General features: G+C 51.1%; 1 protein-coding gene across 9 annotated transcripts in view; it reads right to left on the bottom strand.

Annotated features, from left to right (window-relative positions):
* Positions 1–26,037, bottom strand: part of CTIF (cap binding complex dependent translation initiation factor) — a 313,399-nt gene that overhangs the window by 203,484 nt on the left and 83,878 nt on the right. For all 9 annotated transcript variants that reach the window (XM_081253060.1, XM_081253061.1, XM_081253059.1 and 6 more), the window contains one exon: positions 20,786–20,857. In XM_081253060.1, coding sequence (XP_081109186.1) covers positions 20,786–20,857 — 72 coding nt within the window. The remainder of the gene's footprint in view (positions 1–20,785; positions 20,858–26,037) is intronic.

The raw sequence follows: 26,037 nt of genomic DNA, 5'->3' as shown, positions 1-26,037 counted from the left end.
CCCCCACAGTCTGCTTTTCATCACCACAGTCTTTAAAAACAATACTTCCACCTCCACTGAAGCTGACTGTGTGCATGCCTTATAACTCAGGACTCCACTCCCAAGTACAAACACAGCCGAAATGTGTACAGCCGAAATGTGTACAGACGTTCACCAGTATTACACAGCATAGAAGTACAGAGCAGCACTACTCAGAATAGCTCCAAACTGGAAACCACCCAAATGCCTACCAACAGTCGACCAGACAAATTAATCGTGGTGTGTTCACATACTGGAATATTACACAACAGTCAGAATAAACTAAAACAACATGTAATGCCATAAATGAATCCCACAAACATAAAGTGGAACAAAAGAATCTAGATATAAGAGTACCAGCTCTATAATTCAATTTTATATAAAGTTCAAGAACAGGCAAACTACTCTATGGAGAATTCAGATAGTAACCAGAAGCGGGCCCCAGGAGGGTGCTGGGGGGCTGATAATGTCTGCTCTTAATCTAGGTGCTGGTTACATAGGTGTATTCAGTTTGTGGAAATCCGTTGAACTGTACGTGCATGGTAGGTACACCTTCTTCTGTGTGTGTTATGACCTTCTGGCTAGATTCCTGGTAGCATCCCCAGTCTTTAGTTTTATGATGATCTGTCCCTGGACCTGTCATTCCTCAGATCCACTAGCTCATACACTGGGCAATCTTCCTTTGAGATCTTTCCATAGGTCTGGCCCGGGGCAGACACTGAAGACACAAAAGTGGAGAAGTCACAGGTTATGCCTGCAAAGAATGGTATGGGATGACACACATGCAATAAATAATTACAATACAGTGTGAAATGTGCACTGATTCAAGGTGCCACAGTAGGACCAAAGCACTGAGAAGTAGGGAAGGACTCCCCCAGAGTAGGGATTCATGGTGATCAGGAGAGCGGAGGGAAAAGGAGGGAAGGGGTCATCTGGGAAAAAGGGCCAGTATGTGGAAAGGGATCCTGGCAGGATACAGTAAGGCATTCTGGGTAACTTTAAGGCCTCCTGGGTTTGCACAGGGAGCCCGGCAGCTTGTCAAGGTGCCCCCAGGTGGGCAAGTCAGTGGTTTTCAACATCACCCACTCTCAGTCCTGGTCAGGGGCCTACTAGGGGCCTCACAAGTGCTCCTCAGTGATTGTCATGGGTTGAATTGTGTCATCACCCCCCCCTCCCCGCCCCCCGCCCCCATCATTATTCATACGCTGAAGTCCTAACCCCCAGTCCCTCAGTGTATTTGGTAACAGGCTCATTGTAGATGTAATCAGTTAAGATGAGAGTGGGCCCTAATCCACTATTACCGGTCTCTTTATAAAAAGAGGAAATTTGGACACAGTGACAGATGCACACAGAGGGAGAACGCCGGGTGAAGAATGGAGTTATGCTGCCACAAGCCAAAGAACTTGCAGAAGCTGGGAGAGAGGCCTGGACAGAGCCTTTCCTAGCTCCTTCACAGGGATCATGGCTCTGCCGACACCTTGCTTTCAGTCTTTTGGCCTCCAGAACTATGAGAGGACAATACATTTCTGTTGTTCTAAGTCACCTAGTTCGTGGTCAAACATCCTAAATCAAGCAGCCCTGGCAAACGGATAACGGTGATCAACCATCCATCACCTCCACAAACCCCTTGTGAGGGCAGTCCATCACATCCCCACTTCCCACAGCCAGCAGACAACCCTCCTGTGACCTTCTCATGTCCTTCAGTCACATCAAGCATCAGAGGGCCCCGGCATCCCACCTCCTGCAAACAGACAAGCTCAGACCCAGGCTGGCTCAGCTAGTCTCTGATCTCCCCACACCACCTCCCCAGAGATGGCCCAGGAAGAGTCCCACCTGCCGTCCTTCCTGTGCCCCCCCAGCTGGAGACCACGGCCAACATCACCCCAGAGCCTACCAAGCAGAGCTCACATGGACACTGGTGAAAAGAGAAAAGGCATGAGGATGTATGTGTGTGTTTAGATTCTGCACCTACTGAGCGCCGCCCACATACAAGGCACTGAGAACCCGGCTAGAAATAACCCCAAACGAGGCTCAGCAACCTGCCTCTCCCTCCCCCAGCGACCAGAGACACCCGACGCCTTGGCAATTTTTTTTTTTTTTTTTTTTTTTTTTGCGGTACGCGGGCCTCTCCCTGTTGTGGCCTCTCCCGTTGCGGAGCACAGGCTCCGGACGCGAAGGCTCAGCGGCCATGGCTCACGGGCCCAGCCGCTCCGCGGCATGTGGGATCTTCCAGGACCGGGGCACGAACCCGTGTCCCCTGCATCGGCAGGCGGACTCTCAACCACTGCGCCACCAGGGAAGCCCTGGTTTTGTTTTTAGTTCTCATTTTCTTCAGGTCGGGCAGAGGCGGCCAGCAAGGTCTCCTTGCTCACTGCATCCTACTCTGCGCATCCCGACTCACCAACCCCTCAAGGGAGAAACCAACCTACTTCCCAGAGAGAGAGCAGTTTGAGGGTAGTTTCTGGCTTCTAATCGGTCTGAAGGGAGAGGAACACAAACTGGCCAGTAGAAAGGTTGAGGCCCAGCCTCCCAGCAGAAGGGGCCCAAGTGCTCAGACCCTCACAGACACCAGGCAGGAGATAAGGAGGGGGTGGGGAGAGGAGGGGAGCATTCAGGGGAGGCTGAGGGAACAAAGGGCTAATGGGAGAGAGGGGCACCCAGAGTGTGACCTCGGATGAGTCACGTTACCTGCCTGGGCTGCATCCATACAATGAGGACTGGGCCCTCCCTCTGGCACCACCAGCCTGAAGCTTTAGGTCACTCAGGCTCTAAGTGGCTGGGGACGTTCTCATGATGCCCTGAGACCTCCCACAATCCTCCTGTGAATCAGCCACAGTCACTCAGGGCCCGAAGCTTCTCCATGTGGTGCCACCTGTGTGCACCTGGGTCTTCGCCACAGCTGTCCAGTCTCGCTTCCCCATAACCCCTTCACTATTGACCGTGACCTCTCGTCCCGGCCTCGCCCCTCTCCTGCTCCCTCCAGACGTGCCCCACCCGTCAGCGCCTGTGGCTCCAGAAAACTCCTCCAACCTCCCAAACTGCAGCCACCTCCCTCTGTCCTGAACTGAGCACCCGCGTGGGTGACCTGTGGCCGCAGAGCCCACCGGCGGCAGTTCTCACTCCATCTTACCGTCACTCTCTCCTGCTCCAAGGCTTGGACCTGGGATGGCAGGGCCCTCTCCGGGTGCCCCAGCACTCTATGCTCGGTGCCCAGGAGGTGTCTGCTGAGTTGACAAACACTTCAAGAGACCTTCACTGTCTTCCTTAAACACGTTGCCATGAGCCACGTGACCTCAGCGAAGTTACTTCACCGATTTGGACTTCAGATTCTTCATGTTTAAATAAAGAGATCTCTGAAAGTGACGTGCCACATCCTGCAGACGGGTTTCTTCTGGTTGGCACGTGTGCTGCCAGCACGCCCTCTCTCACCAGGGGCAGACATCACTGATCGATTGTGGCACAATTTACAATCTTCTAGGATCGGCCCCTCCCTCCCTTCCTTCTGTGAGTTGTCTCATCACCCTACCCATCCCAACTCCTGGTGCCCTGCTTGCTTCAAATGTCACTTTGAAATTGTAGGTGGCTAGAGAGGCTCACTTTCTATCTAGGAGACAGGCCCCCACCCTCTTGAGATGTTAAGTGGCTTGTTCACAACACCCTTCCCAGGCCTCAAAGACGATTACCAATAGGTACAGCATTTTAAAATGACGTCTAAAGCAAAGGTTAAAAAAAAAAAATCAAACAAACACACTAAACCTTGCTTCCCAAGCACACGTCTGAGACCTCACCTGGAGTGAAGTTCACTTCCTCCTTCAGGATAGTAACATGAAGTCTCTCCCGAATCCCTGACGCTTTAAATACACAACTCACTCTGGCACTTACAGATTCAGCTTACGTGGAGTGGACCGTTGTTTAGTCATCACTCTCTTGTATCCATAAGGATGTTAATCTCCCCAAGTAAGTTTTTTTTTTCCAAAAAAATTTTTATTGTGGTAAAATGCACATAACATAAAATTTACCATCTTAACCATTTTAAGTGTACAGTTCAGTGGTACTAAATATATTTATAATATTGTGTAACTATCACCACCATCCATTCCCATAACTCCTTTCATCTTGTAAAACGGAAAGCGTGTACCCATTAAATACCAACTCCCCATTTCTGCTCCTCCCAGCCCTGGCAACCACTACCCTATCTTCCGTCTCTAGGATTTTGACAACTCTCAGTACTTCATACAAGTGGAACCACACAGTATTTGTCTTTTTGTGACTGGCTTACTTCACTTGGCATAAGGTCCTCAAGGTTCATCCATGACCCCAATGAGACTTTAAGCTCCTGGACCACAGCTGCTTTCTGTTCCTGTGTCCCCAAAGTGGTCAAGCCGGGCACACAGTAGGTCCACCTCAGATGGCTGCCAACTGATTAAAGAGACTCTACCCTGAGAGACAGAGGCCCTGCTGCCTGTGTGCCTGAAAGACTGATTCACAGATTAGGATGTCAAGATGGATTCACCAACCTAGGACTTGAGACCCCCAAAGAGTGAGGAATGCAGGATGGAGAGAGAGAACAACCATGAAAAAAGGACGGGAAGGTCACAGCTAACCGCAGGACTGCAAGCTCCTCACAGGGACGAGCACAGTTCACCTTAAAAGCAGCTCAAGAGCAGCGCGAGTGCACATAAATCTCCCTCCTGGTCCAGGGGCTGGAGTTTTGGCCACCACCCCTCGTAGCAGGGAGGGGAGGCCGTCTACCCTCTGCCCTGTGCAGAGAGAACCACAGCTAAGGGAGGTGCCTGGGCATCTCAAGCTCAGGCCCCAGCCTCTTCTGAAGCAGCATCCCTGGCAGGGGACCCACCAGCCTCAGGGACTCTGGGGGTCCAGGGACAAGGCCCCACTGGCTGATGAGTGGGAAGGATTGACAGAGCAGCAGTTGCTGGAGGGGCTGCCCCAGGCCTTTGCAGCAGGAGGTACTCTGTAAAGGGAAGGCCCCGCCCCCCACCTCCCTGCATGTGCAGATCAACCTCGAGGAGCTGGTACCATCTCCGATCGGAGGTGAGAAGCATTTTGTCAGTACTTCATAGTTTATAGACCCTCTCCACACATTTTTCCTCACTGAAGCCCTACGACTCTCACCCATCCTCGCAGGAGCCCAGAGGACTTATTCCTGAGCCGATGGAGATAACCTGAACCCTATTTTAAATGCTGGAAAACTCCAAAACCACTGCGGTTCCCAGCAGGCACCTGGCTACTCAACCCTCCCCCCGTCACCCTCCCGTCAGCTCAACCTCTGGTTCCGGTGAGAGCATCCGTCAGCCGGCGGAAGCCTCTGCTCTCACCCCTCCATCCCTCGTTAGTCCTCATGAGCACCTGCCTCCGGCCCCCACTCCCTCCCCCACACGCCGTGACTCTGATTCTCGGAGCTCAGGAACAGAAGTGCTAGGATGAGCCCCTCACAGACCGAGGGGCCGCAGCCCACACTTCGCACGGTCCTGGGGAAAGAATAATGCGCCCAGCCTCCCTGGAGGAGGCAACAGCGCTGGGCAAGAATCAGGACCCTCGGGCCGCTGAACGGGATGTGGCTGAGGGCTGTGGGCAAGCCTGTGGCCTCTCTTGCTGAATAGAGTAGGAGGGTGAGCCCCAGCAAGGCCAGTGTTGTAACGGGGAGGGGGAACGTGTCTGGAGAAGCCCACAGTGAAACTCCTGGTCACGCAGATGACTTACTTATCGTTGCTCCATCTGACAAGATGACTGCTGCACATAACAAGAATCTGGACATCTCCTTAGAGTTTGTGGCAGTGGGATGTGACCGGCATATAATCACTGCATGTAACCTTTTACCAACAGGGGCTGGAGAAGGGGCCTGGCTCTTGGAAACAAAATCTGTGCCCTTCAAGTTTCAGCCCAGAGAGGGAAGACCCTCACCTGCAGAGCCTTCCTTTCTGTCCCTTGTTGAAGCTGAGGTGGTGGCCCAGGCGATGCCCAGAGGGGCCAGGACTCACCGGCAGCGTGATTGCTGCCACTGAACTGAGAGCCAGGAACCTAACAGCTTCTCACGTTCATCCCCAGCGCCCGCCAGCCCTGGGCTGACAGCACCCAGGCGAACCTTGGGCCACCTGCCACGTTGATGCACATCCAGCCAAAGCCCCTGAAGCCATAAAGTTCTTGGATGTTCCCCGCTTCTTGAGTTCTGGACGCCAACCCTCAAACCTTGCAACCCCTACCACACACACAGGGCAGAGACGATGGTGGCGGCAGCTTGGCTGTTCTGCTCACTGCTACAGGGGCCTCAGCATCCTCCTTGGCACACTGGCAAAGCTTTGTCTTGCTATGCGGCTCAGACACCGTCTGTGGAGGGGCTCTGAGGCCACACCAAGCTGTTGGAGGTACAAGATTATATTCCTCTTTGGGCCGCTGTGCTCTTCCTGGACTCAGAGAAAACAAATCTCCTTTCCACCCGAGTCTTTCTCTCTGATGGGATCCAGCTCGAGAGCCTTCCTCCCTGTGGCTCTGCTGTTTCCTCATCAGCTGGTGCCCCTCAAGCCCACGGCACATCCAGCACATACCCCAGTGGTTGGTTCCCTTCCTGATCTACCGTGTGCTCCAAGTGGTGTTCTAGAAACACTAATCCGCTGGCTCACAAATGTCAGTGTGCATCAGAATCATCCAGGGAAGGGACTGAAAATGGTTTAAGTTTAGGGCAGCTGGAGTGATGCATGGAACACGCTTTAGGAAACAGTGGATATTAAAAAGTTTTGTGGGGGACAAAAAGTTTAAAAAGGCTCCTCGGTCAAATATTTGGGACACACAGAGTGTTAAATAAATACTTTACTGCAGAACTTCTCAGTGCCTTTATTGGTCTTAGATGGATGCTGACTCTTCAAGTAGGCGGCGGCACACTATGCAACCTTTCCCAAACTCCTCTGGCCAGAAACCCACCCCACTCTTCCTTTTCGCTCCACAGAGCATCCTGCAGGACTATGGTTCCCCCACTGGGAAATAGACATCTTAAACTATCTGTTAACTGTCTTCCCCAATTAGGCTGCCATCCCCTCAATTGCAGCAGCCCTGGCTTCACTTTTCTGTTGTGTCCCCCTGCCTCCTCACCCCCACCACCTTCCTAGTCTTGGGATGCAGCATCATTCATTCTTTTTTTTTTTTTTTTTTTTTTGGCAAGGACTCTGTGGCCAGGCACCGAGAGCTCTCCACAAAGCCTCGCTGGCTTCTTCGAGAACATTCTCCAGGTTGCAATTCCAGTTGGCCTGGTGACCACGGCTTTCCTCTGAGTCCCACCCCTTCCCTGGCCCTGAGGTCACCCAGCCCCTGCCAACACCCCGCCAGGTTGTTGCAATGCCAAGGTTCTGAGGAGCCTTATCAAAAAAAAAATCACCCTTTTCAGTGGATCGTTTTTTAGCACTTAAACGCTGCTGAATCCTTCACAACAGCTTCTTTTACTGACAATTAGGGGGCCCCTTGACAGGGTGAATCGTGCTGCTCTCAGAACAGATCACAAAGGGATAATGAGCACTTTAAACCGTGTGGAAAAAGAAATGGAAACGGCCTGCCCACGGGCAGGGAGACTGAATCTGCCTCTGAAAGGGCGACGCGGGGTGCACAGCTACCCCAGATCAGGGAGGACAGGTTCCAGAGAACGATAACAGCAAACATTGACGCAGCACTCACTGCACACCAGGCACCATCTGAGCACTTGACATCTGTTACAACCCTAGGAAGCAGCTGTTGCTATCACCATCCCCATTTCACTGATGAGGAAACTGAGGCTCAGAGAACTTGCCCGCATTCACAGAGCTAGTTCCCAGGAACGCATATGAGTGTGGACCAGAGTCTGTGCTCTTAACCACTGCACTCTGCAGATATATTATTCAAATAACTTCTGACCCCACTGTCGAGTTTCCCAGAATGCAGGAACATACCCATATCCCTACGAACATTTGGGTTTTCCGAGTTCATCTCTTGGGAAGGCAGCGCTGGTGCAGGGAGTAAATACTTGCAGTGAGGAAAAGAAGGAATGTAGGGGTGCAAGATAGAATGTGTAGGGAGGGTCGGGGGGCTCCATGCATGAGTGAATGAAACAAGATGGGAGTGAGTCACTGGACAGTAGAAAAACATGCCAAGTCAGGTGCAATGGGAAAAAATGACCCTCTTCTATACTGTTGCTTTTTCTTTATTAATATACAACTGCAGAGTCATTTCTGCTAGTGTACGTATGTGTGCACAGGTATGTGTGTGTTGACAATCCCAGGCTGCAAAGGTTTAGAAATAAGGCAGAGTCTGGCTAAACAAGGCAGGGGGCAGCAGGAGGACCCCCCCCCCACATTAGTGGGAGGGTCACAGGCAAAGTTCCGACTAGAGGATGTCCGGGCATGTCAGCGTGAGTTTCCCCAGCGTGTTTGCTGCTGTGTCAGCCGCACCAGAGCTGGCCGGCCCGAGACTGCGGCTGCAGCACCAGGAGCCTGCAGAGACCAGGGCCTGAACTCCCGGACGGCAGAACCAGGGGCCAGCTGCTGGACGTCAGCTCTACAGGGCCCAGCCTGGCACCAGAGAGATGAGGGCAGTACAGCCCCTGCCCCTCGGAAGGCTCATAATCCCAGTCCATTTCCCCTTCTTGGTGCAAAATGTTCTTCCATAGATTCTGTCCATGATGAGGGCCAAGAGCAAGCAAACCCCACAGACTCAGGGCTCCCAGGGGAGCTGATAGGGAGGGCTATCCCTTTAAACAATGGACAAGACCTCTCTCCTTCCTCTCCAAGGATGCCCTCCCAAGTCCCCTGCCCCCAGCCCCAATATATCACCCACATTAGTGGGTTAACACAGTGCTAGGCACTGTGTGGCCACAAGAGGTCCGAGGTGATTGTCCCTGCCCCACAGGTCTTACCACCTAGCTGGAGAGTCACAGAAAAGGAAAAAACAACTGAAGACAACACGTAGTGAAGCACCATGTGATAGGATGCATGCCACCCATGCTGCGGGCTCCAGGGGAGACTGTGGCTCTGGACTCCAGGAAAAACTTCCTGCAAGTAACAACACGGATGGACTGAGACGGGGGAAAGCAGGACCCTAGGCCTGTAAGCTGCTTCCTGGGGCCCCATGAGGGTTGCTGCAGCTAGTGTGGTGCATTATACAGGACGTTTGGAGACCAAAATACTCCAAAGGCATCTCCTGGGCCAAAACAGGGGCTTCCTGTAGGCCAGGTCCAAAACTCCTCTCAGACCCAAACAACTAGACTTTGAGGGTGACTTGGGTTTGCTTGAAGAGAGAGGAAGTGAGGACCCAAGCACAGATCAAGGGTGGGGCAGGGCAGGGCCCAAGGAGAAGCAGTCCTGTCCTGGGGTGTGTGCGTGTGTGTGTGTGTGTGGTGTGCGTGTGCCTGTGTGGTGTGGGTGGTTGTGGGTGGGTGTGTTTGGGTGTGTGGGGTGTGTGTGTGTATGTGTGTGTGTATGTTTATGTGTGTGGTATGTGTCTGTGGTGTGTGGGTGTGTTTGGGTGTGTGTGTTTGCGGGTGTGTGTTTGGGTGTGTGTGGTGTGTGTGTCTGTGGTGTTTTTTTGTGTTTTTGTGTGTGTGGGTGTGTTTGGGTGTGTGTGTTTGCGGGTGTGTGTATGTGTGTGGCTGTGTGTGGGTGCGGGGGGTGTGGGTGTGTGTGGGGCGTGTGTGGGGGGTGTGTGGTGTGGGTGTGTCTGGGTGTGTGGGGTGTGTTTGTGGGTATGTGTGTGGTATGTGTGGGGTGTGTGTGGGGGGTCTGTGTGTAGGGTGTGTGTGGGGGGTGTTTGGGTGTGCGTGTGGGTGTGTTTGGGTGTGTGTGGGTGTGTGTGTGTGTGGGGGTGTTTGGGTGTGTGTGGGGGGGTGTTTGGGTGTGTGTGTGTGGTGAGTGTTTCTGTTTGCATGGTGTGTGTGTGTGGTGTGTGTGGGGGCGTGTGTGGTGTGTGTGTGTGTGTGTGTGTGTGTGTGTGTGTTCAGCACCAAGGACAGCACCCCACGTGCTGGTAGGAAAGATGGTGATGGACCCCCAATATTTTAATCTTCCTACAATAGAAAGGCCTGAGGCAGGAAAACGACAGAGCAGAGACCAGAAGATAGAGCCTCCTGAGGAGTACCAGAGCTGAGTTCAGGAGCAGAAAAGGCCATTCCTTTCACTCTGGAGCTTTCCTGTCTGTCTGTCCAATCTGTCCCTTCTGTCTCTACCCTCACTGTCTTTGAATTAAGACCCAAAACCCAGAGGAGTGGGAGATAATGACTCCCTGTGGCCAAGTATATTTCTCCAGTTTCTCAGCTTATTAATCATGCCTTAGGATTTAAATGGCAATATTATTAGTACCTACCCTAGACTGGGCCACAGCAGAGCCCACTTCTGGTTGGCTGCCTGTCCAGCATCTGCTGAAGCAGTGGGGGCCCACTCAGCTGTCCCTAGCCCCATACCTTGCCCATGCCTCTGTGCAGAGAAAGGAGCTCATCCTCCAAGGCTCCTCTCTAGGAGGCCTTCTTGGAACTCTCCAGTTGCTGGAGATATCTCCCTTCCTGCCAGTGCCAGACTCAGAACCACAGAAGGCCAGGGAGGGAAGGGGCTGAGAGATCATCTGGCCCAGGGCTGATCTAGATGCTCCCACAGTGACGAGGTGGATAGAGTGGGAGAGAAAGCAGGTGGGTTCCTTCCCCTGCCTCACCAAACAGTTCTGCCCTTTGGGTTTTTTACATGAGATTTCCTTGAAAGACTGTGATGAAACAAAAGGTTCTGTACTTTAAAAAATTTAACTTTTATTTTAGATAATTGTAGATTCACATCTAGTTGTAAAAAATAATAGAGATCCCATGTATCCTTTACTCTGTTTCCCCACCAAGGAAAAACTTATAAAAGTATATAGTTCGGATCACATCCAGGGTACCGAGAGCCATACCCTCTAGAAGGCTCAACATTTCCATCGGCACAAGGATCCTTCCTGCTGCTTTTTTGTACCCACCCACTTCATCGTGCCCCCCTCCCCTAATCCTGAAGAACTGCTAACCTGCTCCGTATTTCTATAATCCCATCATTTCAAGAATGGTATATAAGTGGAATCATAGAGTATGTAACTTTGGGGGATTAGCCTTTTTTCACTCCGCATAATTCCCTGGAGATTCATCCAGGTTACTGCATGCACCAAGAGTTGATTCCTTTTTATTGCTGAGTGCCATAACTTACTTAACCATTCACCTGTTGAAGGACATCTGGATTATTTCCAGCTTTTGGCTATGATGAATAAAGCTGCTATAGACATTCAAGTACAGGTTTTTGTGTGAACATAAGTTTTCATTTCTCTGGGATAAACACCCAGGATTGCAATTGCTGGATCATATGGTACTTGTAGGTTTGGTTTTATAAGAAACTGCCAAACTGTTTTCCAGAATGGCTGTACCACTTAACATCCCCACCAGCTATGTGTGAGTCATCCAATTTCTCTGTATCTTCACTGACATTCAGTGTTGTCACTGTTTTTGTTTTTAAATTTTAGCCATACTGACAGGTGTATAGAGATACCTTGCTGAGGCTTTAGTTTGCATTTCCCTAACAGCTAACAATGAACATCTTCTTGTTTGCTTAGTTGCCATCTGTATATCCTCTTTAGTGAAAAATGCCTCTTCATGTATTTTGTACATTTTCTAATTGCATTGTTTTCAGGGCTGAGTTTTGAGAGTTCTTTACATATTCTAGATGCTTGTCCTTCGTCAGATATATGTTTTGCAAAATCTTCTCCCTCTTTGTAACTTGTCTCTTCATGCTCTAAACAGGGATTTTCCCAGAGCAAGAGTTTTTCATTTTGATGAAGTCCAATTTCACATCTCGGTGTTGACATTTATTGTCTTCATTCATTCACTTTGAAATCTTCCCAATTCTTGGTATGAGAAATGATTTTTGATTGTAATCAGGACACTTTCATGTTATGTAATGAGACTCTGAATCTCATTTAAATCTTCTGTTTTAACTGGCTTTTTGTGGTACCACTCTGTCAGGGGAAAGAGGGGTGGGCACGACCTCAGTACTGTCAGTGGAGCATTTGTTATGGCTCAGTGGAGGTAGGAGTTCCAGGACTCCACATGGTCCCCACTGACCCTGCTATGGGGGCCTCACGACCACCGGGCAACAGTGGAAGTCCCAGCTCTCTAGTAGAACCTCCTCTGACACATGCCAGCAGGGAGGGGAGGGGCACCTCTATCCTGCTGAGTGGGGGTGGGAGTCCAGGGTCCCCGCATGGCCTCCAACGATACCATGGGGGCAGGGAGCTTCTTACCAGCCAGCGGGGATGAAAGTCACAACCTCCTACTTGACCTTCTCTGACGCCACACTGCTGAAGGAGTTAGGGGGCCGCATTACAGCCCGGAGCGGGTGGAAGTCCAGGTTCCCACTGGTTATTTGCTCATGACGGTGGGGATGGTGCTACAGTTTTTTTCTGTGCTATTTGGCTGGAGTACAGCAGCTATTGTCTAAAAGTTTTCTATCTTGCTAGACCTAAGCTTCTATTCTTTTCCTGGACCTAAGCTTAGAGATAATAGGCTTTTATTGGAACTTAAAAAAACAAAATCTGTGTCCACTGGCATTTCCTAGTTACCCACATCTTCAGCTTCAAGTCTGGGATATAGGAAGCAAAAAGAAAACCCAGGGAGGTCACTCCTGTGTCAATACTCAGGTCCCAAGGTCCCTAGCTGGTCTGCCTTCTCTCTCTGTTTCAGAATCTTCTTATATTTGTTTTATACAGAATGTTCAGGGTTTTAGTTGTACAGGAGGAATATAGAAAAGAACATCTATTCCATCTTCCCAGAAATAGAAATCTGTATTTTTAACAACACATTTTGATGACCTTAAGTCTAGTTCACCTCCTCATTTTTCAGAGGAGAAACTGAGGCTGCAGCTAGATGACGTATCTCACCAGTGATGGAATAGTGAGTCAGAGGTACAGAAGCCAGGACTCACTTCTCCTCACTCCAGTCCTCCAGTCGGATGCCGTTACCATGACAGCATGGCTCCTCCCCCTTCGTGCCCGGGTATCTGACCTCCTCTACAGACGCCAGCTGCAGCCAGCTCCCCTCCTCCCGGTATTCACACGCGGCTCTAGAATGTTGCTTGTCCACTCGAGAAAGTCTTCTTTCTCTAAGCAGACTCTGGGTACTCTGAGGGCAGAGACCAGGCCACATGGCTCATCCTGTTTACAACGTGGGCTCAATGAATAGTTGCCGACTACTCTCCCTATAGAAGTCAATCATCAATATTGTTTGGTAAGTATTGTATCCTGGTTCCTCCGGGTGAGCTGGAGCCAGAAGTCACTCCGAGGACGGGGACAGATGGCATCTTCTGGAAAAGAGAGGCTCACATGCTGGGAGCAGCAGAAGTACATGCCGTGTTCAGTTTTGGGAGGCTTATTAAGAGGAAATATAGTCTGTGCTTACGGTGCTCCCAGAAAAGTAACCCAGGATGGGACAGGACGTGGGAAGCAGTGTGTCATGTCCCAGACTTCTTAGCACTGTGGTTTAAGTGCCCATCTCCCCCCACCGCCGGCCCCGCCCACTCTACCCTCCACATACACAGAGACTGCAACCATTGCCTTCACCATCCCGATTCCTGGTTCCTAGCATGGTGGCTGGCACACGGGCCCTCAATGATGACGTGCTGGTTGGATCAATGGATGAAAGAACAAATAAATAATCAAAGGAATAAACGAACCACAACAAAAGGAAATAGCTGCAGGAATGAGGATGCTTAGCTTAGAAAGCAGACTTGCCATGGCAGACTGTGGGGGAGAGGCTAAATAGCCATGGACAAAAGGAATCAAACTAAAGCCATCAGCTGGAGTCATGAAGAGGTGGTCTGGGCTGAATCAAAGACCGACATTGTTATCAGTGGAGCTGCCTCACATGCTCTGAGATGCCTTGTGAAGCAGTGAGTTCTCCATTTCTGGAAACGTCCAGCAGCTCAATGGCCTCAAGAAGCAGGGGGATCCTGCATTGCAGGGAGTTGGATCAGGTGACCTCTGAGCTTCTTCTCATCCTGAGAGCCCACATCTTCAGGGTTCACTGGAGACCTGCCTAGCTCTGGATTTAATGTGGTAAAGGAGATAAGGTGGGGCGGGGGAGGAAGTCAGCCACAGCCCCTGTTGAGTTTCCACTAGAAGTGGAGCATGTGACAGTCATTCTAGCCAGTCACCAACCAGTTCTGGTTTCCCTGGTCCAGGCGTATAGTAGGATTCTCCTATTTAGTGTGTTTATGGTTGGGTGGGGCCATGTGACTAGTTCTGGGCAACAAGCTAAGAGTGGAAGTGATGTGTGTTACATTTAGGTTGGAGCGCTGAATTGCCTCCGGTGCTCTTTTCCCTCCGTTATGGCAACTGCTCCACCAAGCTGGGTCCTAAATGGGTGGCTTAAAGTTACTAAGATTCAGAGCTGTTTGTTATTGCAGCATTTCCTAGGCTATCCTGACTGATACAGGGGGACACAATTTACCTGTAAGGAATGACAAAGAAAATACAAGCCATGCAAGGTACACAAATGTGTGGGGTTGGACAGCACCTCCAGCAACTCAGCGGGGTGTACAGACACCCCATCCCCTACCACTCTGGTAAAACCCAGCACTAACCAGTGACTCCAGCTGTGCCCACTCCTCCTCTCTAATATCCCAACATCATGGCCAACTTCAAGTCTCTGCTAACACCGTTTCTTCTCTCTTCACCTTTTTCTCTCTTCCCTTCCATCTGGTCAGACATCCTATCCATTCCTGAAGGCACAGATCGAGTCTCATGTCCTGCAAGCCATCTCCCTACCGGCAGAGAGCAACAGGGCCATTCCTTGGAATGACTGCAGGGTCTGTGGTCAGGGCATCTCTTTGGGGGTCTTACCGTGTGTGCCTTTAGTCTGTTTCATGTTCACTAGCCTCTGCTCTACAAACAGGTAGTGAGCCCCAAAGGCTCCAGCTCATATGTGAGCCCAGCTCACAGCAGGTGGTCAATAAATGCTGAGTGAACAGAGAGCAGTGCCATGAACACACACATGATATTTCTTAATTATTCAGAGGAGCTGATTAAAAATCTGGGCACTTTGACTCAGATATCATTTGTACTGAGTTTTTAGATTGGCTCTGAATCAGATACTATAATTCCTCAAGGGCAGCAAGATGACTGGCAGAAAATTCCTTCTACCCTTTTCTGTGGGCCAGAGGTAAGCAGTGCATTTGAGGCTCACCTCTGCCTACCATCTGTTATCTCTTGGGTCACAGTCAATGCTGACACGTAGGATATATCTAACCTGCAGGTTGACACAGGCATCAGGGTATGTGGGGGGAACAGTAGAGAAATCAGGGAAATCCAGACCTGCTGATTTTAGCAGCCATTTGGACCCACTTCATGGAGACACAGAATATAAACAGTGAAAGATGTTTCCAGAGAGGCTCAGAGGAGTCTGTGTAGTCCAATGCCTCATTTTGTGGAAGAGGCATTGGAGTGCACGTCACACCTGGTCAACATCTGGTTCTTCTGACCCCTGGAACAAGGCTCTTTTCACCCTCTCCTGATGCTTCGATTTGCTACCGGGCATCACGGGGTGGAAGAGGGGAGTGCCCTTCTCTCCTCACTCCAGGGAGTGTGGGATCACAGCCTGGCAGCCAGGACTCAGGACACCATTTCTGACACATCCCTACCTTTCCCAGGGCTTTGCATGAACCTGTCTGGTAAGACGTGTGCTCATCAGGTTCCCAGCAAAGATCCCATCACTTGCTCAATAGCCAGCACGGTGGGTCAACAAGTCCTTCGGTCAGGAAGTCCTTCTCAAGGTCTAATCAGAGGCACCGCTGCTGTCTGGCACAACAATTTCCTTTCCTTGGCATTTCTGTGCTGATGGAGAAGACCTGTTTGCTCCTAACTCCACACAACCTTTCACATGCCTTCAGCTTCCTTCCCTGAATGCTAAGTCCTGGGCCGGCACCTGGGGATGTCGTCTAAATGCACTGGGCTGCACTCTCTCATTTCAGGTGCTTTTCTCTAAATCATCTCCGGGCAACACCCCTGTTAACTGTATTCCGACCTCCTGAGTAAATGACTAGGTGGCGGACAAACTCTCTTGGAAAGATGCTGCCAGGACGCCAAACAGTCCCCAGTACAGCCAAGTCCTGACTACAGGCAGTTAACGGGCCTCTTCAGGACTATGTGGAACCCATTTTTTGTTCTGGACTCTCTGAGCCCCCTCCTTCCATCTCGTGGGACTCTACCTACCCTGGCTTACCTCTACGTTGTGCCTCTGAAAGGGTTCAGAGAAGGCAAGGGTTTTTTTGGTTTTATTCATTAATTAAAACAACAAAAATAATCCCAGTGCATGACTAATTCTCAAAGGATGCCTGCACCCAGCTCCTCATTCAGTGCATGGTCTGTGACTCACCACACAGCTTTCTGGGCAGAATGCAGCACCTCAGCATCCTCCTGTGGGCCCCACTGTCCTGGGTACATGTGCCCAAAGTGGGGCAGTCAGGGAAAGTGCTAGAGCAGCCACCCCAGTCTCAATCTAGCCTCAGTTTCCTCCTGAAATTCTTCCCAGGGGTGAATGTGGGATAGTAGAGCTGCCCCATCATGCCAATGACTTCCAAAAGCTCAGCAAAGTTGGTGTGGCCAGAGGAACAGAACCCGTTAGGGAATGACTGCGTAGACCGGGTCTGATCCATCTCAGGTATCATTATTGAGCACCTACTGTGTGCAAGGCCCTAGGCTGGTGGGGGGGTGGGTCAGGGATGTAAAGGGAGCCCTGGTGGTGCCCAGCTCAAGGCTCACCAGCAGGCTGAGGGGACAGGCAGATGTACATATGGAACATCCTGATCACACCATGGATTAGTGTGCGGGTGAGGGTGTCTGCCTGGTGGAGAGGGTACAGTGAGGAAGCCAGTGGGTGCTCATATGAGCTGGTCCAGTGCTCCTACATCTGGTGGACCAGGCTTAAGGGGCCCTTGAAGGCTGTATGGGCAGCAGCATCCTGTCAGAGCTGCCCCCAGCTAAGGCACTCTTCAGCCAGCAGCTCCCTGGTTTCCCCTCCATCAGGGGACCACTCCAGGGCAGGGTGGGCAGGAGCAGCTGTCTCTGGCAAGTCGTGGGGCTTTCCTTATGTCACTCAAGGGATGCTGACCAGCTTTGATCCCTCCACCGGAGGGCATCAGAAGATGGCTGCTTGGGCTTCCCTGGTGATGCAGTGGTTGAGAATCTGCCTGCCAGTGCAGGGGACACGGGTTCGAGCCCTGGTCTGGGAAGATCCCACATGCCGTGGAGGAACTCGGCCTGTGAGCCACAACTACTGAGCCTGCGCGTCTGGAGCCTGTGCTCCGCAACAAGAGAGGCCACGATAGTGAGAGGTCCGCGCACCACGATGAAGAGTGGCCCCTGCTCGCCGCAACTGGAGAAAGCCCTCGCACAGAAACGAAGACCCAACACAGCCAAAAATAAATTTATAAAAAAAAAAAAAAAAAAAAGATGGCCGCTTCACGGACTTCCCTGGCGGCCCAGTGGTGAAGACTCTGCACTTCCACTGCAGGGGGCGTGGGTTCCATCCCTAGTCGGGGAGCTAAGATCCCACATACCGTGTGGACAAAAAATTTAAAAATTTTTTAACTTTAAAAAAAAGATGGCTGCTTCTTGAGGTGACATCAGAGGCTCCTGGAGACGAAGCCCAGGGTGGGTGCTCCCACTGGCAGGAATGTGGACGTGGACGTGAGCCAGCATGGGCCATGGGACAAGGGCAACACCCCAGAGAGGGCAGAGCATGAGAAACAAGGAGGCTGTCCCAACACCGTTGAGCTGCCATGCCAGCCCTGAACACCCTGCCAGGAGGGTGGCGAGAGAGAAAGAGCCTTCCGTCTTGTACACCACTCTATTGTTCGTACCCTAGTTAACTGAGTTACTAATGTCTACAATCAGGCCTTTCATCACCGAACCAAGGTGATGACCCCAGGAGACCTCATTTCAATCTTGCCTCTCCGTGCAGCACAGGGTACAGCGTCCGGGGCCTTCCAGGAGGGCCAGCCCGATGCCACCACCTCTGCTCGGCCTGCCCGAGTGCCTTAGCTCTGGGCCTCCTGAGGTCTGGCCACGCTGTGCACACTGTGTCTCCTGCCCTGCACTGGGCATTCTTTTACACATTATCTTGTCCTTCAGGGGGCCATGCTCCAGGCCACTACAAACACTCCCCAGCAGAGGAATCTATGAAAGCTCCCTCTGCAAACACCCTGAACTCTTGGGCCCGCTGCGCTTTCCTCGGCTCTGAGCAGCTTCTCACGGCACAGGGTGCAACCTCACCAGGACTCAGGCGGAGCAGCCTTCTCGCTTCCCCCAGCTGGCTCGCCGCATGGGGACACTGCGGGCTCTGAATCCAGAACGTACAAGGCACGTGGCACGTGGGGCTGAGGCCGTGGCTGTCCCTTGGTGTCCCGGCTACTATTCCGCTTCTTGGAAGCAGATGTCTCTCCCTTCCTCCCTCTGAGATGATCAGACAGACTACTCGGGGGCGGTGGGAGTGCCAATGGCCCCATGGCCTGTAGGAAACCCCTACTATGAAGCCCTCGTGTTCCGGGCACATCAGGGAAGTAAAGTGGGTTTACATCCTGAGAGCTCACCTCCCCCTTCCTGGGGCTCATCCCCTATAATGGACTTATGCTCAGTTCTACCTGCCAAGAAGGGACCTAACATGAGCCTTTTCCAATTTCTTCTTTAAGTTCAGTTGCATTTCGTTTTGCATTTCATTCAGCCCCTGCTTACCCCAAGCCGACTGTTCAGCTGCTTCTAAGATGGCATTCGGGGTCAGCTGGTCTTCATGGTGCCAGGGTATCCCTTCCCACAAGCCCCCAGCCCTGGCTAACACCCCACCCACCCTCCTCCAGGGGGTGAAACCAGCTGTGAAAGGACAGCTCAGAGTGAGGCAGGCAGATGAGAAGCAAGTGGGAGGATACGCCAATCTCATCCCCCTGGAAACCTGTCCAGAGTGATGGGAAAATGGGACCAGAGAGAAAGGGTGGGGAGAGGGGACCCAGTAAAGAAGATAAAGGAGTGAGAACAAAAAGGAAGACTCTGGATGATTCCAGAACCAGACACCTACTGACTAAATAACAGAGAGCTGGTTTTTCAGTCTCTCACTTACCAGCCTCTTATGTCCCCATCCAAGACTTTCAACCCTTCCCTGAAGCTCTCTCTCTGATTTTTGAGTCCCCAAATCCAAGTCCACCTTTGCTACTGAAGTGTTAAGAGAATCTTCATGTAGGAAACCCCAGATAATTGGCAGACACTAGTGACAGTGCCCCTGATGTGTCAGGTCTTCAGCCAAAAGCTGGAGAGGTTTAGGGAGTTTAAACGGAGTCCATGACCAAGCCCCAGCAGTCTAGTGGGGAGGACAAAAGACTTCCATAGAAGGCTACCTACTACAGGAAGACAAGGTAAAGGGCCGATGAGGGGACAGGACAGGCAAAGACCTGGGTTCAAGTCCCAGCTTGGTCAGGTCATGACACCTCCATGGACCCCAGCTTCCCTGTCTGTAAATGGCATGGAGAAGCTAGAAGGACCGTCAGAAGCCATCGAGTCTCCTGGTTTTTAGATGAGGAAGCTGAGGACACAGAGAACTGCCACCAAGTTTGTGGCAGAGGAACCCACCCTGGCTTTAGCCTGGCCTCCTGCTTAAGAATCAACGAAACACACACACAAGCGTCTTGTCATGTGACAGAACTGTCCAGGGCAGCTGCCCCGACACACACACCCCATGGTATAGCAAAGCCCTACAGCCTAAGAAAGATCTGGAACTGAGGCCACTGCCCCCCTTCCCTCACGACAGAATAGAGAAGAGTTGGTTTAATCAGCACCATGGACCGAAGTCGGACACAAGCAAGTGGGCCCAGGCACTGTGTCAACACAGGTGCTTCGGAACGGGGAGCAAGTTACTGCTGAAGCCCATAAAGCCTCCCTCATCTCTCTGGACAGGTGCAGTGGGAGGCTGGACTGGGGGTTGGGGATAGACGGAGTTTTCAGGCTCTGATCCCACCACCTCCCACAGGTGGGACAAGGTATCAGCAAGAACAGCTCGACAACCAGAGGGTGTACGCGACCTGGGGGTCACCAGGGACGGCTCTCAAGGAGCAGCTGCCTCCTTCCCTCCGGGCCACACGACCCGCACAGGGGCCCCCTCGGGATCTCACAGGGAAGCAGCAGGGGGAGAAGCAGCGGACTCCAGCCTGGTCCCAGGAAGCTGGTTGGCTTCCCTCACACCCACAGTCTGCCCCCCCCCAGCCCTCTGCAGACCTGGAGCAGAAGCGATCTCCAGAGTGCCCCCCCCCACCAAAACCCTGGGATCCATCACCATCGCTGATGTGCGAACCTCCAGTTCACTCATTTTACTGCTGTATAATATTCCACCATAAGGATGTATCACAGATCACTCACTTTATTGCTGTATTACAGTACATGGTAAGGATATATCACGTATCATTTATCTATTCTCCTCTCAACGGATCAGTAGTTGTTTACAGATGTTTGTTATTATAAATAATGCTGCTACTAAAAATAAATCTTATGACTCTATGTGTTCTGGGCAGGGAGGGCTTCATTGTGGGCTGGATATTCAGGGAGAACTTTCCAGAGGGCAGATTGCACCCTCCCCTGTCCCATTTCCCTCACTCCCACATCACCACCTCTCAGGAGCACCATGGTGAACAGCCCAGGAACCCAGACAGACAAGACCACAGTGACCCCCAGATGGAGCACGGAGCTGGCTCCTTACCTGCTGCAGGGGGGCTCGCCCTCGGGAGAAGGAATAGCTGCAGTCCAGCTGCTCATTGCAGTCCGCCGTCCACTGCAGGGGAGAAAGGAGTGGTCAGTGATGGCAGGACACACAGGCTCATCCTCACTCTGCTCTGGCCCCCCAGGCACGGTCCCGCCCTGCTGCAGTAGAGCCAGTATGAAATCCTGCTCAGCCATTTTCAAAGAGAAATCTTTCTGTACCAGCAGGTCCCACTTGGCATCTCCCAGTGCCACATGGAGGTGACCCTTTGGCATATGTGTGGGGAAGGCAAACTCATTTCCTGCCACCTAAGCCCACCAAAGTGATGAAGAGCCAACCAGACAACACAGAGGGTAAATATGAGCTTTGAGAAACCAGCACCATGTTTGACCACCTAACCATGCTTCAGCCACACTAGTCCCCTACAGTGTCAAGGGTGGAGCTAGAGGAGAGGCATGTACGTGTGGATCATACCATACACCCAGCCCCAAAGTACGGTGGACCTGTGGACTGACAGGAGAGCATGGCATCGGGGAAGAGCCCCAGACTGGCCATCAGAAGCCCAGTCCCACCACTGACCTCAGGGGCCCCATGTGCCCCAAAGTGTGATATGACAACTACCAGTGTAACGGTCCTCAAACTCTGCCACATAGGGGTCTCTGGGTCCTAATCTCCACCCACTGAATCACTTGCTGAGGGCAGCACCTGTCTTCTCCATTTTGACGAGCTTTCCAAGGGATGCACCAGAAGTTTGAGAGCCACTGAAATCCATGTAACCTCCCAGGCTTCACTTTGTCATCTATAAAATGGGGACAGCAAGGCTGGGTGACTCTGCAAGGTTGAAATGAAGGGACTTTGTAAGCTACACAAAATCTATATATAGATATAAAGTCGTAGTAAGAGTACAGCTCTTCCACGGTAATGTGTTATCTATATATATGGTGGTGCTTTTATTATTGTGTTAAGTGTTAGGTAGGCTCTCCAGCTCACGTTGAACGTTGATCTTGACCTACACCTGTATGATTCATAAAAAGCAGAGCAGCCCAGTCTCTCTCTGTTTGACACACTTGGTCAGAACTGTGAGTGAGTGTGGATGGCTCAAAGCCATCACCGTCCTGGATTTGTGAAACCTTGGCTAGACACACCCTCCTGGCTGTGGGTCAAGGGCATGACCTTTGTATAGGAAAGACATCTTATTACAACGCCGATGATACAGGCTGGTACAAGTGTACTCTACAGCAGTGCTGGCCAACGAATAGGAATCGCAGACATAATTTTAAATGATCTAGTAGCCAGATTTAAAGAAGAAAAAAGAAAAAGGTAAAATTAAACTTAATAATGCATTTTATTTATCTCAATATACGTTTATCTCAATAGGTAATTGATATAAAAATGATCAATGAGATATTTTACATACTTCTCTCCATACTAAGGTTTTGAAATTGGCTTAAAGCATGTCAATTTCAAGTGCTCAAGAGCCACATGTGGCTAGCGGCTGCCCTATTGGACAGCACAGCTCAGCTCGAAGGAATTGGCAAAGGCAAGGTACCAGTCCCAAGAGAGTGTGCCCTCAGAGCCACTTCTTGCCCATCCTGGCTCTGTACTGCAGAGGGGCTGAACCCTGCAGACTCAGCTGGCTTCCAGCTGGGTTGGGCCAATGGGAGACAGGAGGAGAGAGAAGCCGTGGTGTTTCTCCCCCATCTCTCTATGTTTCAGGCAGCATTACCAGCAATGACTGGGTCTCCTTCAAGGCTCCAGCCTCACCAGATGGGCCCTCTGTGCACGACCCCTAACGCTGGGCTCTGGCAATACCATCTCCTCCCTTTGTGTCTCAGGCTTAGAAGTGGTAATGGCTCTTTGTGGTTGTTTAGTTTCTCAGCTCTTTTATCATGTGGGTAACCAACTCCCTGGGTTAAATTCCCTCTGTCTGGATATTTGTAGTCTCAAAGCATCTCTGCAAAGATATTTATTAAATTATAGGAGAAAAAAAGGGAAAAATGAGAAATCTATCAGACACCACCTTAAACCAAGTGATCAAGGATAATATCACCTGTAATAAAACATATTACCACCGTGGACTTCCCAGCATAATGCCCTGAGAAGGGCCATGTCACTCCTGAGGTGTCCTTGCCAAAAATGCACAACCTCAATATGATCGTGAGAGAATATCAGGCAACCCAAACTGATGAACTTTCCAGAAAATAAATGACCAATACTCTTCAAAAGTGTCAAGGTTGTAGGGATAAGAAAAGACCACGGGAGTGTCACAGGTTGGAGGAGAATAAGAAAGCATGACAATTAGATGCAAATTTGAATTTTGGAACAGAAAAACGACATTAGTAGATAAACCGGTGATATTCAAATAAAGTCTCATTGTACCAACGCTAATTTCTTAGTTCTGATCATTGTACTATGGTTATGTAAGATATTCATATTAGGGGACAGGTACATGGGAACACCCTGTACTATTTTTGCACATCTGCTATGAGTCAAAAGTAACTTCAAAATAAAAAGTAATCCAGGGACTTCCCTGGTGGTCCAGTGGTTAAGACTCCGTGCTTCCACTGAAGGGGGCGCGGGTTAGATCCCTGGTCAGGGAACTAAGATTTCACATGCCACGTGGCGCAGCCAAAAAAAAAAAAAGTAATCCACATACGTATATATGTATTTATATATATATATATATATATATTTGTAAACTATCTGAACTACTATAAAAACAGTCCCTCTGCTTTACTGCTTTCTATACTTGAGTGGCTTCTCCTTTCCTGGTTGGAGCCTGGCTGACAGTGGGGAGGCACGCAGTGACTACCGGCCAGGAGAGAACTAGATCCTGCACTTCTCGTCCCATCCCAGGACAGCCTTGCAGAGGAAGGCCTCCTCCAGTGGGGCAACCCAAACACTTCAACCCCAGCTGCATACTGCTGACTTGACATCTCACAGAGAGGTGACTTGAGGGTGGGCACACCTCTTCCTGGGGTCAGCGTGGTCCCCACGTGGTCCCTGGCAGGGCGGGGATGGGGTGCAACACTGGCTGCTCCTGACAAGCGGGCACAGAGGGGCAGCCGAGGCTTTGTGCACAGCCACGTGCCACCTCAGCCCCCTGGCTAGGCTCTCCCAGAGCGATTCCAAGCTCCGATGAGACTGCTCTGCTTTGTCAAAGCTCATCCTTGACTTTACACTGGCCAACCTTCCTGAGCACCTTTGGTGTGGGACCTGCCACCAGCGCTCCCTTCACAGGAGAGGTGAGATGTGCAGTAACAGTAACACGGGGAGGGGGAGGGGGAGGCTGAGAAAGGACAGTGTGCTCTCGGAGGGATTCCCTAGGGAAGGAAAGCAGTTGAGCCCGGATCCCTGGAGAAGAGTGAGCCCAAGTGTGGACATGGCAGGGGAACACTGGCCAGCTCAGGGGTAGAGGGTAGCAAGCAGGACTCTCCCGCTAAGCGGTCAGAGACTCTTCCTGGGTGGAAAGATTCCGAAGGCGTCTGTTAGGGGAGGGCGTCATCAGAGCTGTGTTAGAACAGGCTGAACTGGCCCGGAGTGTGGCTGTGGGGAACCCACTGGCTGGGAAGCTAGAGTCCAACATCCAGGTTTCCACTGGGAGAGCAGGCAGAGACAGAAATGAAGAAGTGGCTCTGAGAGCATCATACAGTTAAGCAGTGAGCAGAGGGCTGATGTGTTTAGGAAAGCTAGCAAGATAGTAAAGTCCACAGAAACCCACCCCACAGACCCAGCCATGGCCCCCAGGGAAAGCTTTTGGGGGAGGGAGTGTGGTCCAGCTGGGTCCTGCTTTCCTGACCCCCGGGGAGGAATTAAAGGTGAGTCACTGCAGTTCTCCCAGGAAGTTGTACCACTGGGCCCGTGTGCCATCCAACCCCCCAGCCACATCCGCTCTCTGCTGCTGCTTGACCCTACAAGCCCCTGGGAGCTCTCCCTTCCCTGTTCAAATCTCCTCCCCCGTGCTGGGATTCTGCTGCCCACGCTGTCTTCTTTCTTCTTAGGCTGCAGCCACCACCACCTCCCTCCCCTTTGCCTTTTCTGAGCCACCACCTAGAAAATTCTCCAGACACAGACCTTCCAGGAACCCGTCCTAATCTGTATGAGATGATTCCAGAACATGAGAAGGGCCCCCTTGGGGAACACTCTCCTCGGCCCTGCCCCTATGCCTGGTTCAGCCAGGGCATTTCTCCTTTGAGGTGAAGGGTTTACAGCTGGGAGCAAGTTCTCTGGGAGGTTAAGGTGGCCCCTCCTGAAAAGGTCGTTGAACACGAAGAGGCAGGAAAAGTGGGAAATCTGTTTGTATGGGAACAATGAACATGGAATTCACAAGAGTGGTTTTGGGTCTTCACCATAACGGCTATAATTTATTTCTTAATTTAAAAAGATGAAACAAAGATGGCACAGGGTTAAGGTTTAATAAATGGGAGTACAGATGTTTAGTCTGTACTCAAAACAGATGCTTATTCTATTGTTCTCTGCTTCTATCGGTACACTTTAAATACTTCATGCTGGGCTTCCCTGGTGGCGCAGTGGTTAAGAGTCTGCCTGCTGATGCAGGGGACACGGGTTCGTGCCCCAGTCTGGGAAGATCCCACATGCCGCAGAGCGGCTAGGCCCGTGAGCCATGGCCGCTGAGCCTGCGCGTCTAGAGCCTGTGCTCCGCAATGGGAGGCCACAACAGTGAGAGGCCCGCATACAGAGCCTGTGCTCCACAATGGGAGGCCACAACAGTGAGAGGCCCGCATACCGCAAAAACAAACAAACAAACAAACAAACAAAAACAAACACAGGGACTGAGACAACCAGCAAGCCAGCGAGGAAAAAATGACCCTAGAACCTGTCTCCCAGTACCACGGACAACACATTCCAAGTTGGTTAAAATCCAAGATACAAGTTTTAAACTCCATCAAAGTCTAAAATTTTGTGTGACAAAAGAAATCACAAACACAATTAAAGACAAGTGAGAGGCCACTTGCAACATGTGTAACAAAGGACTCATCCCCAGAAAATATAAAGATTTCATTTAATCCAGGCACTATTCTAAGCCTGCTACTTACATTAACATTTACTCCACATAGATCCCAAGGCCCATGTATTACCCCCACTTTGCAAATATGGAATTTGAGGCACAGCATGGTTAAGTAACTGAGCCAGGGTTACATGGCCAAAAAGTAGCAGAATGAGTAAAGGGGATAAAGAGGTATTAATTCAAAGAGCCAGTCAAAATGTTGGAAACTCAATGTGATGTATGG

Source organism: Mesoplodon bidens (genome assembly GCF_964165515.1).
Source record: "Mesoplodon bidens genome assembly, chromosome: 13".
In the NCBI taxonomy this organism is placed as follows: Eukaryota; Metazoa; Chordata; class Mammalia; order Artiodactyla; family Ziphiidae; genus Mesoplodon; species Mesoplodon bidens.
The sequence above is the reverse complement of the archived record's forward strand: the minus strand, read 5'-3'. Positions and strand labels throughout refer to the sequence as shown.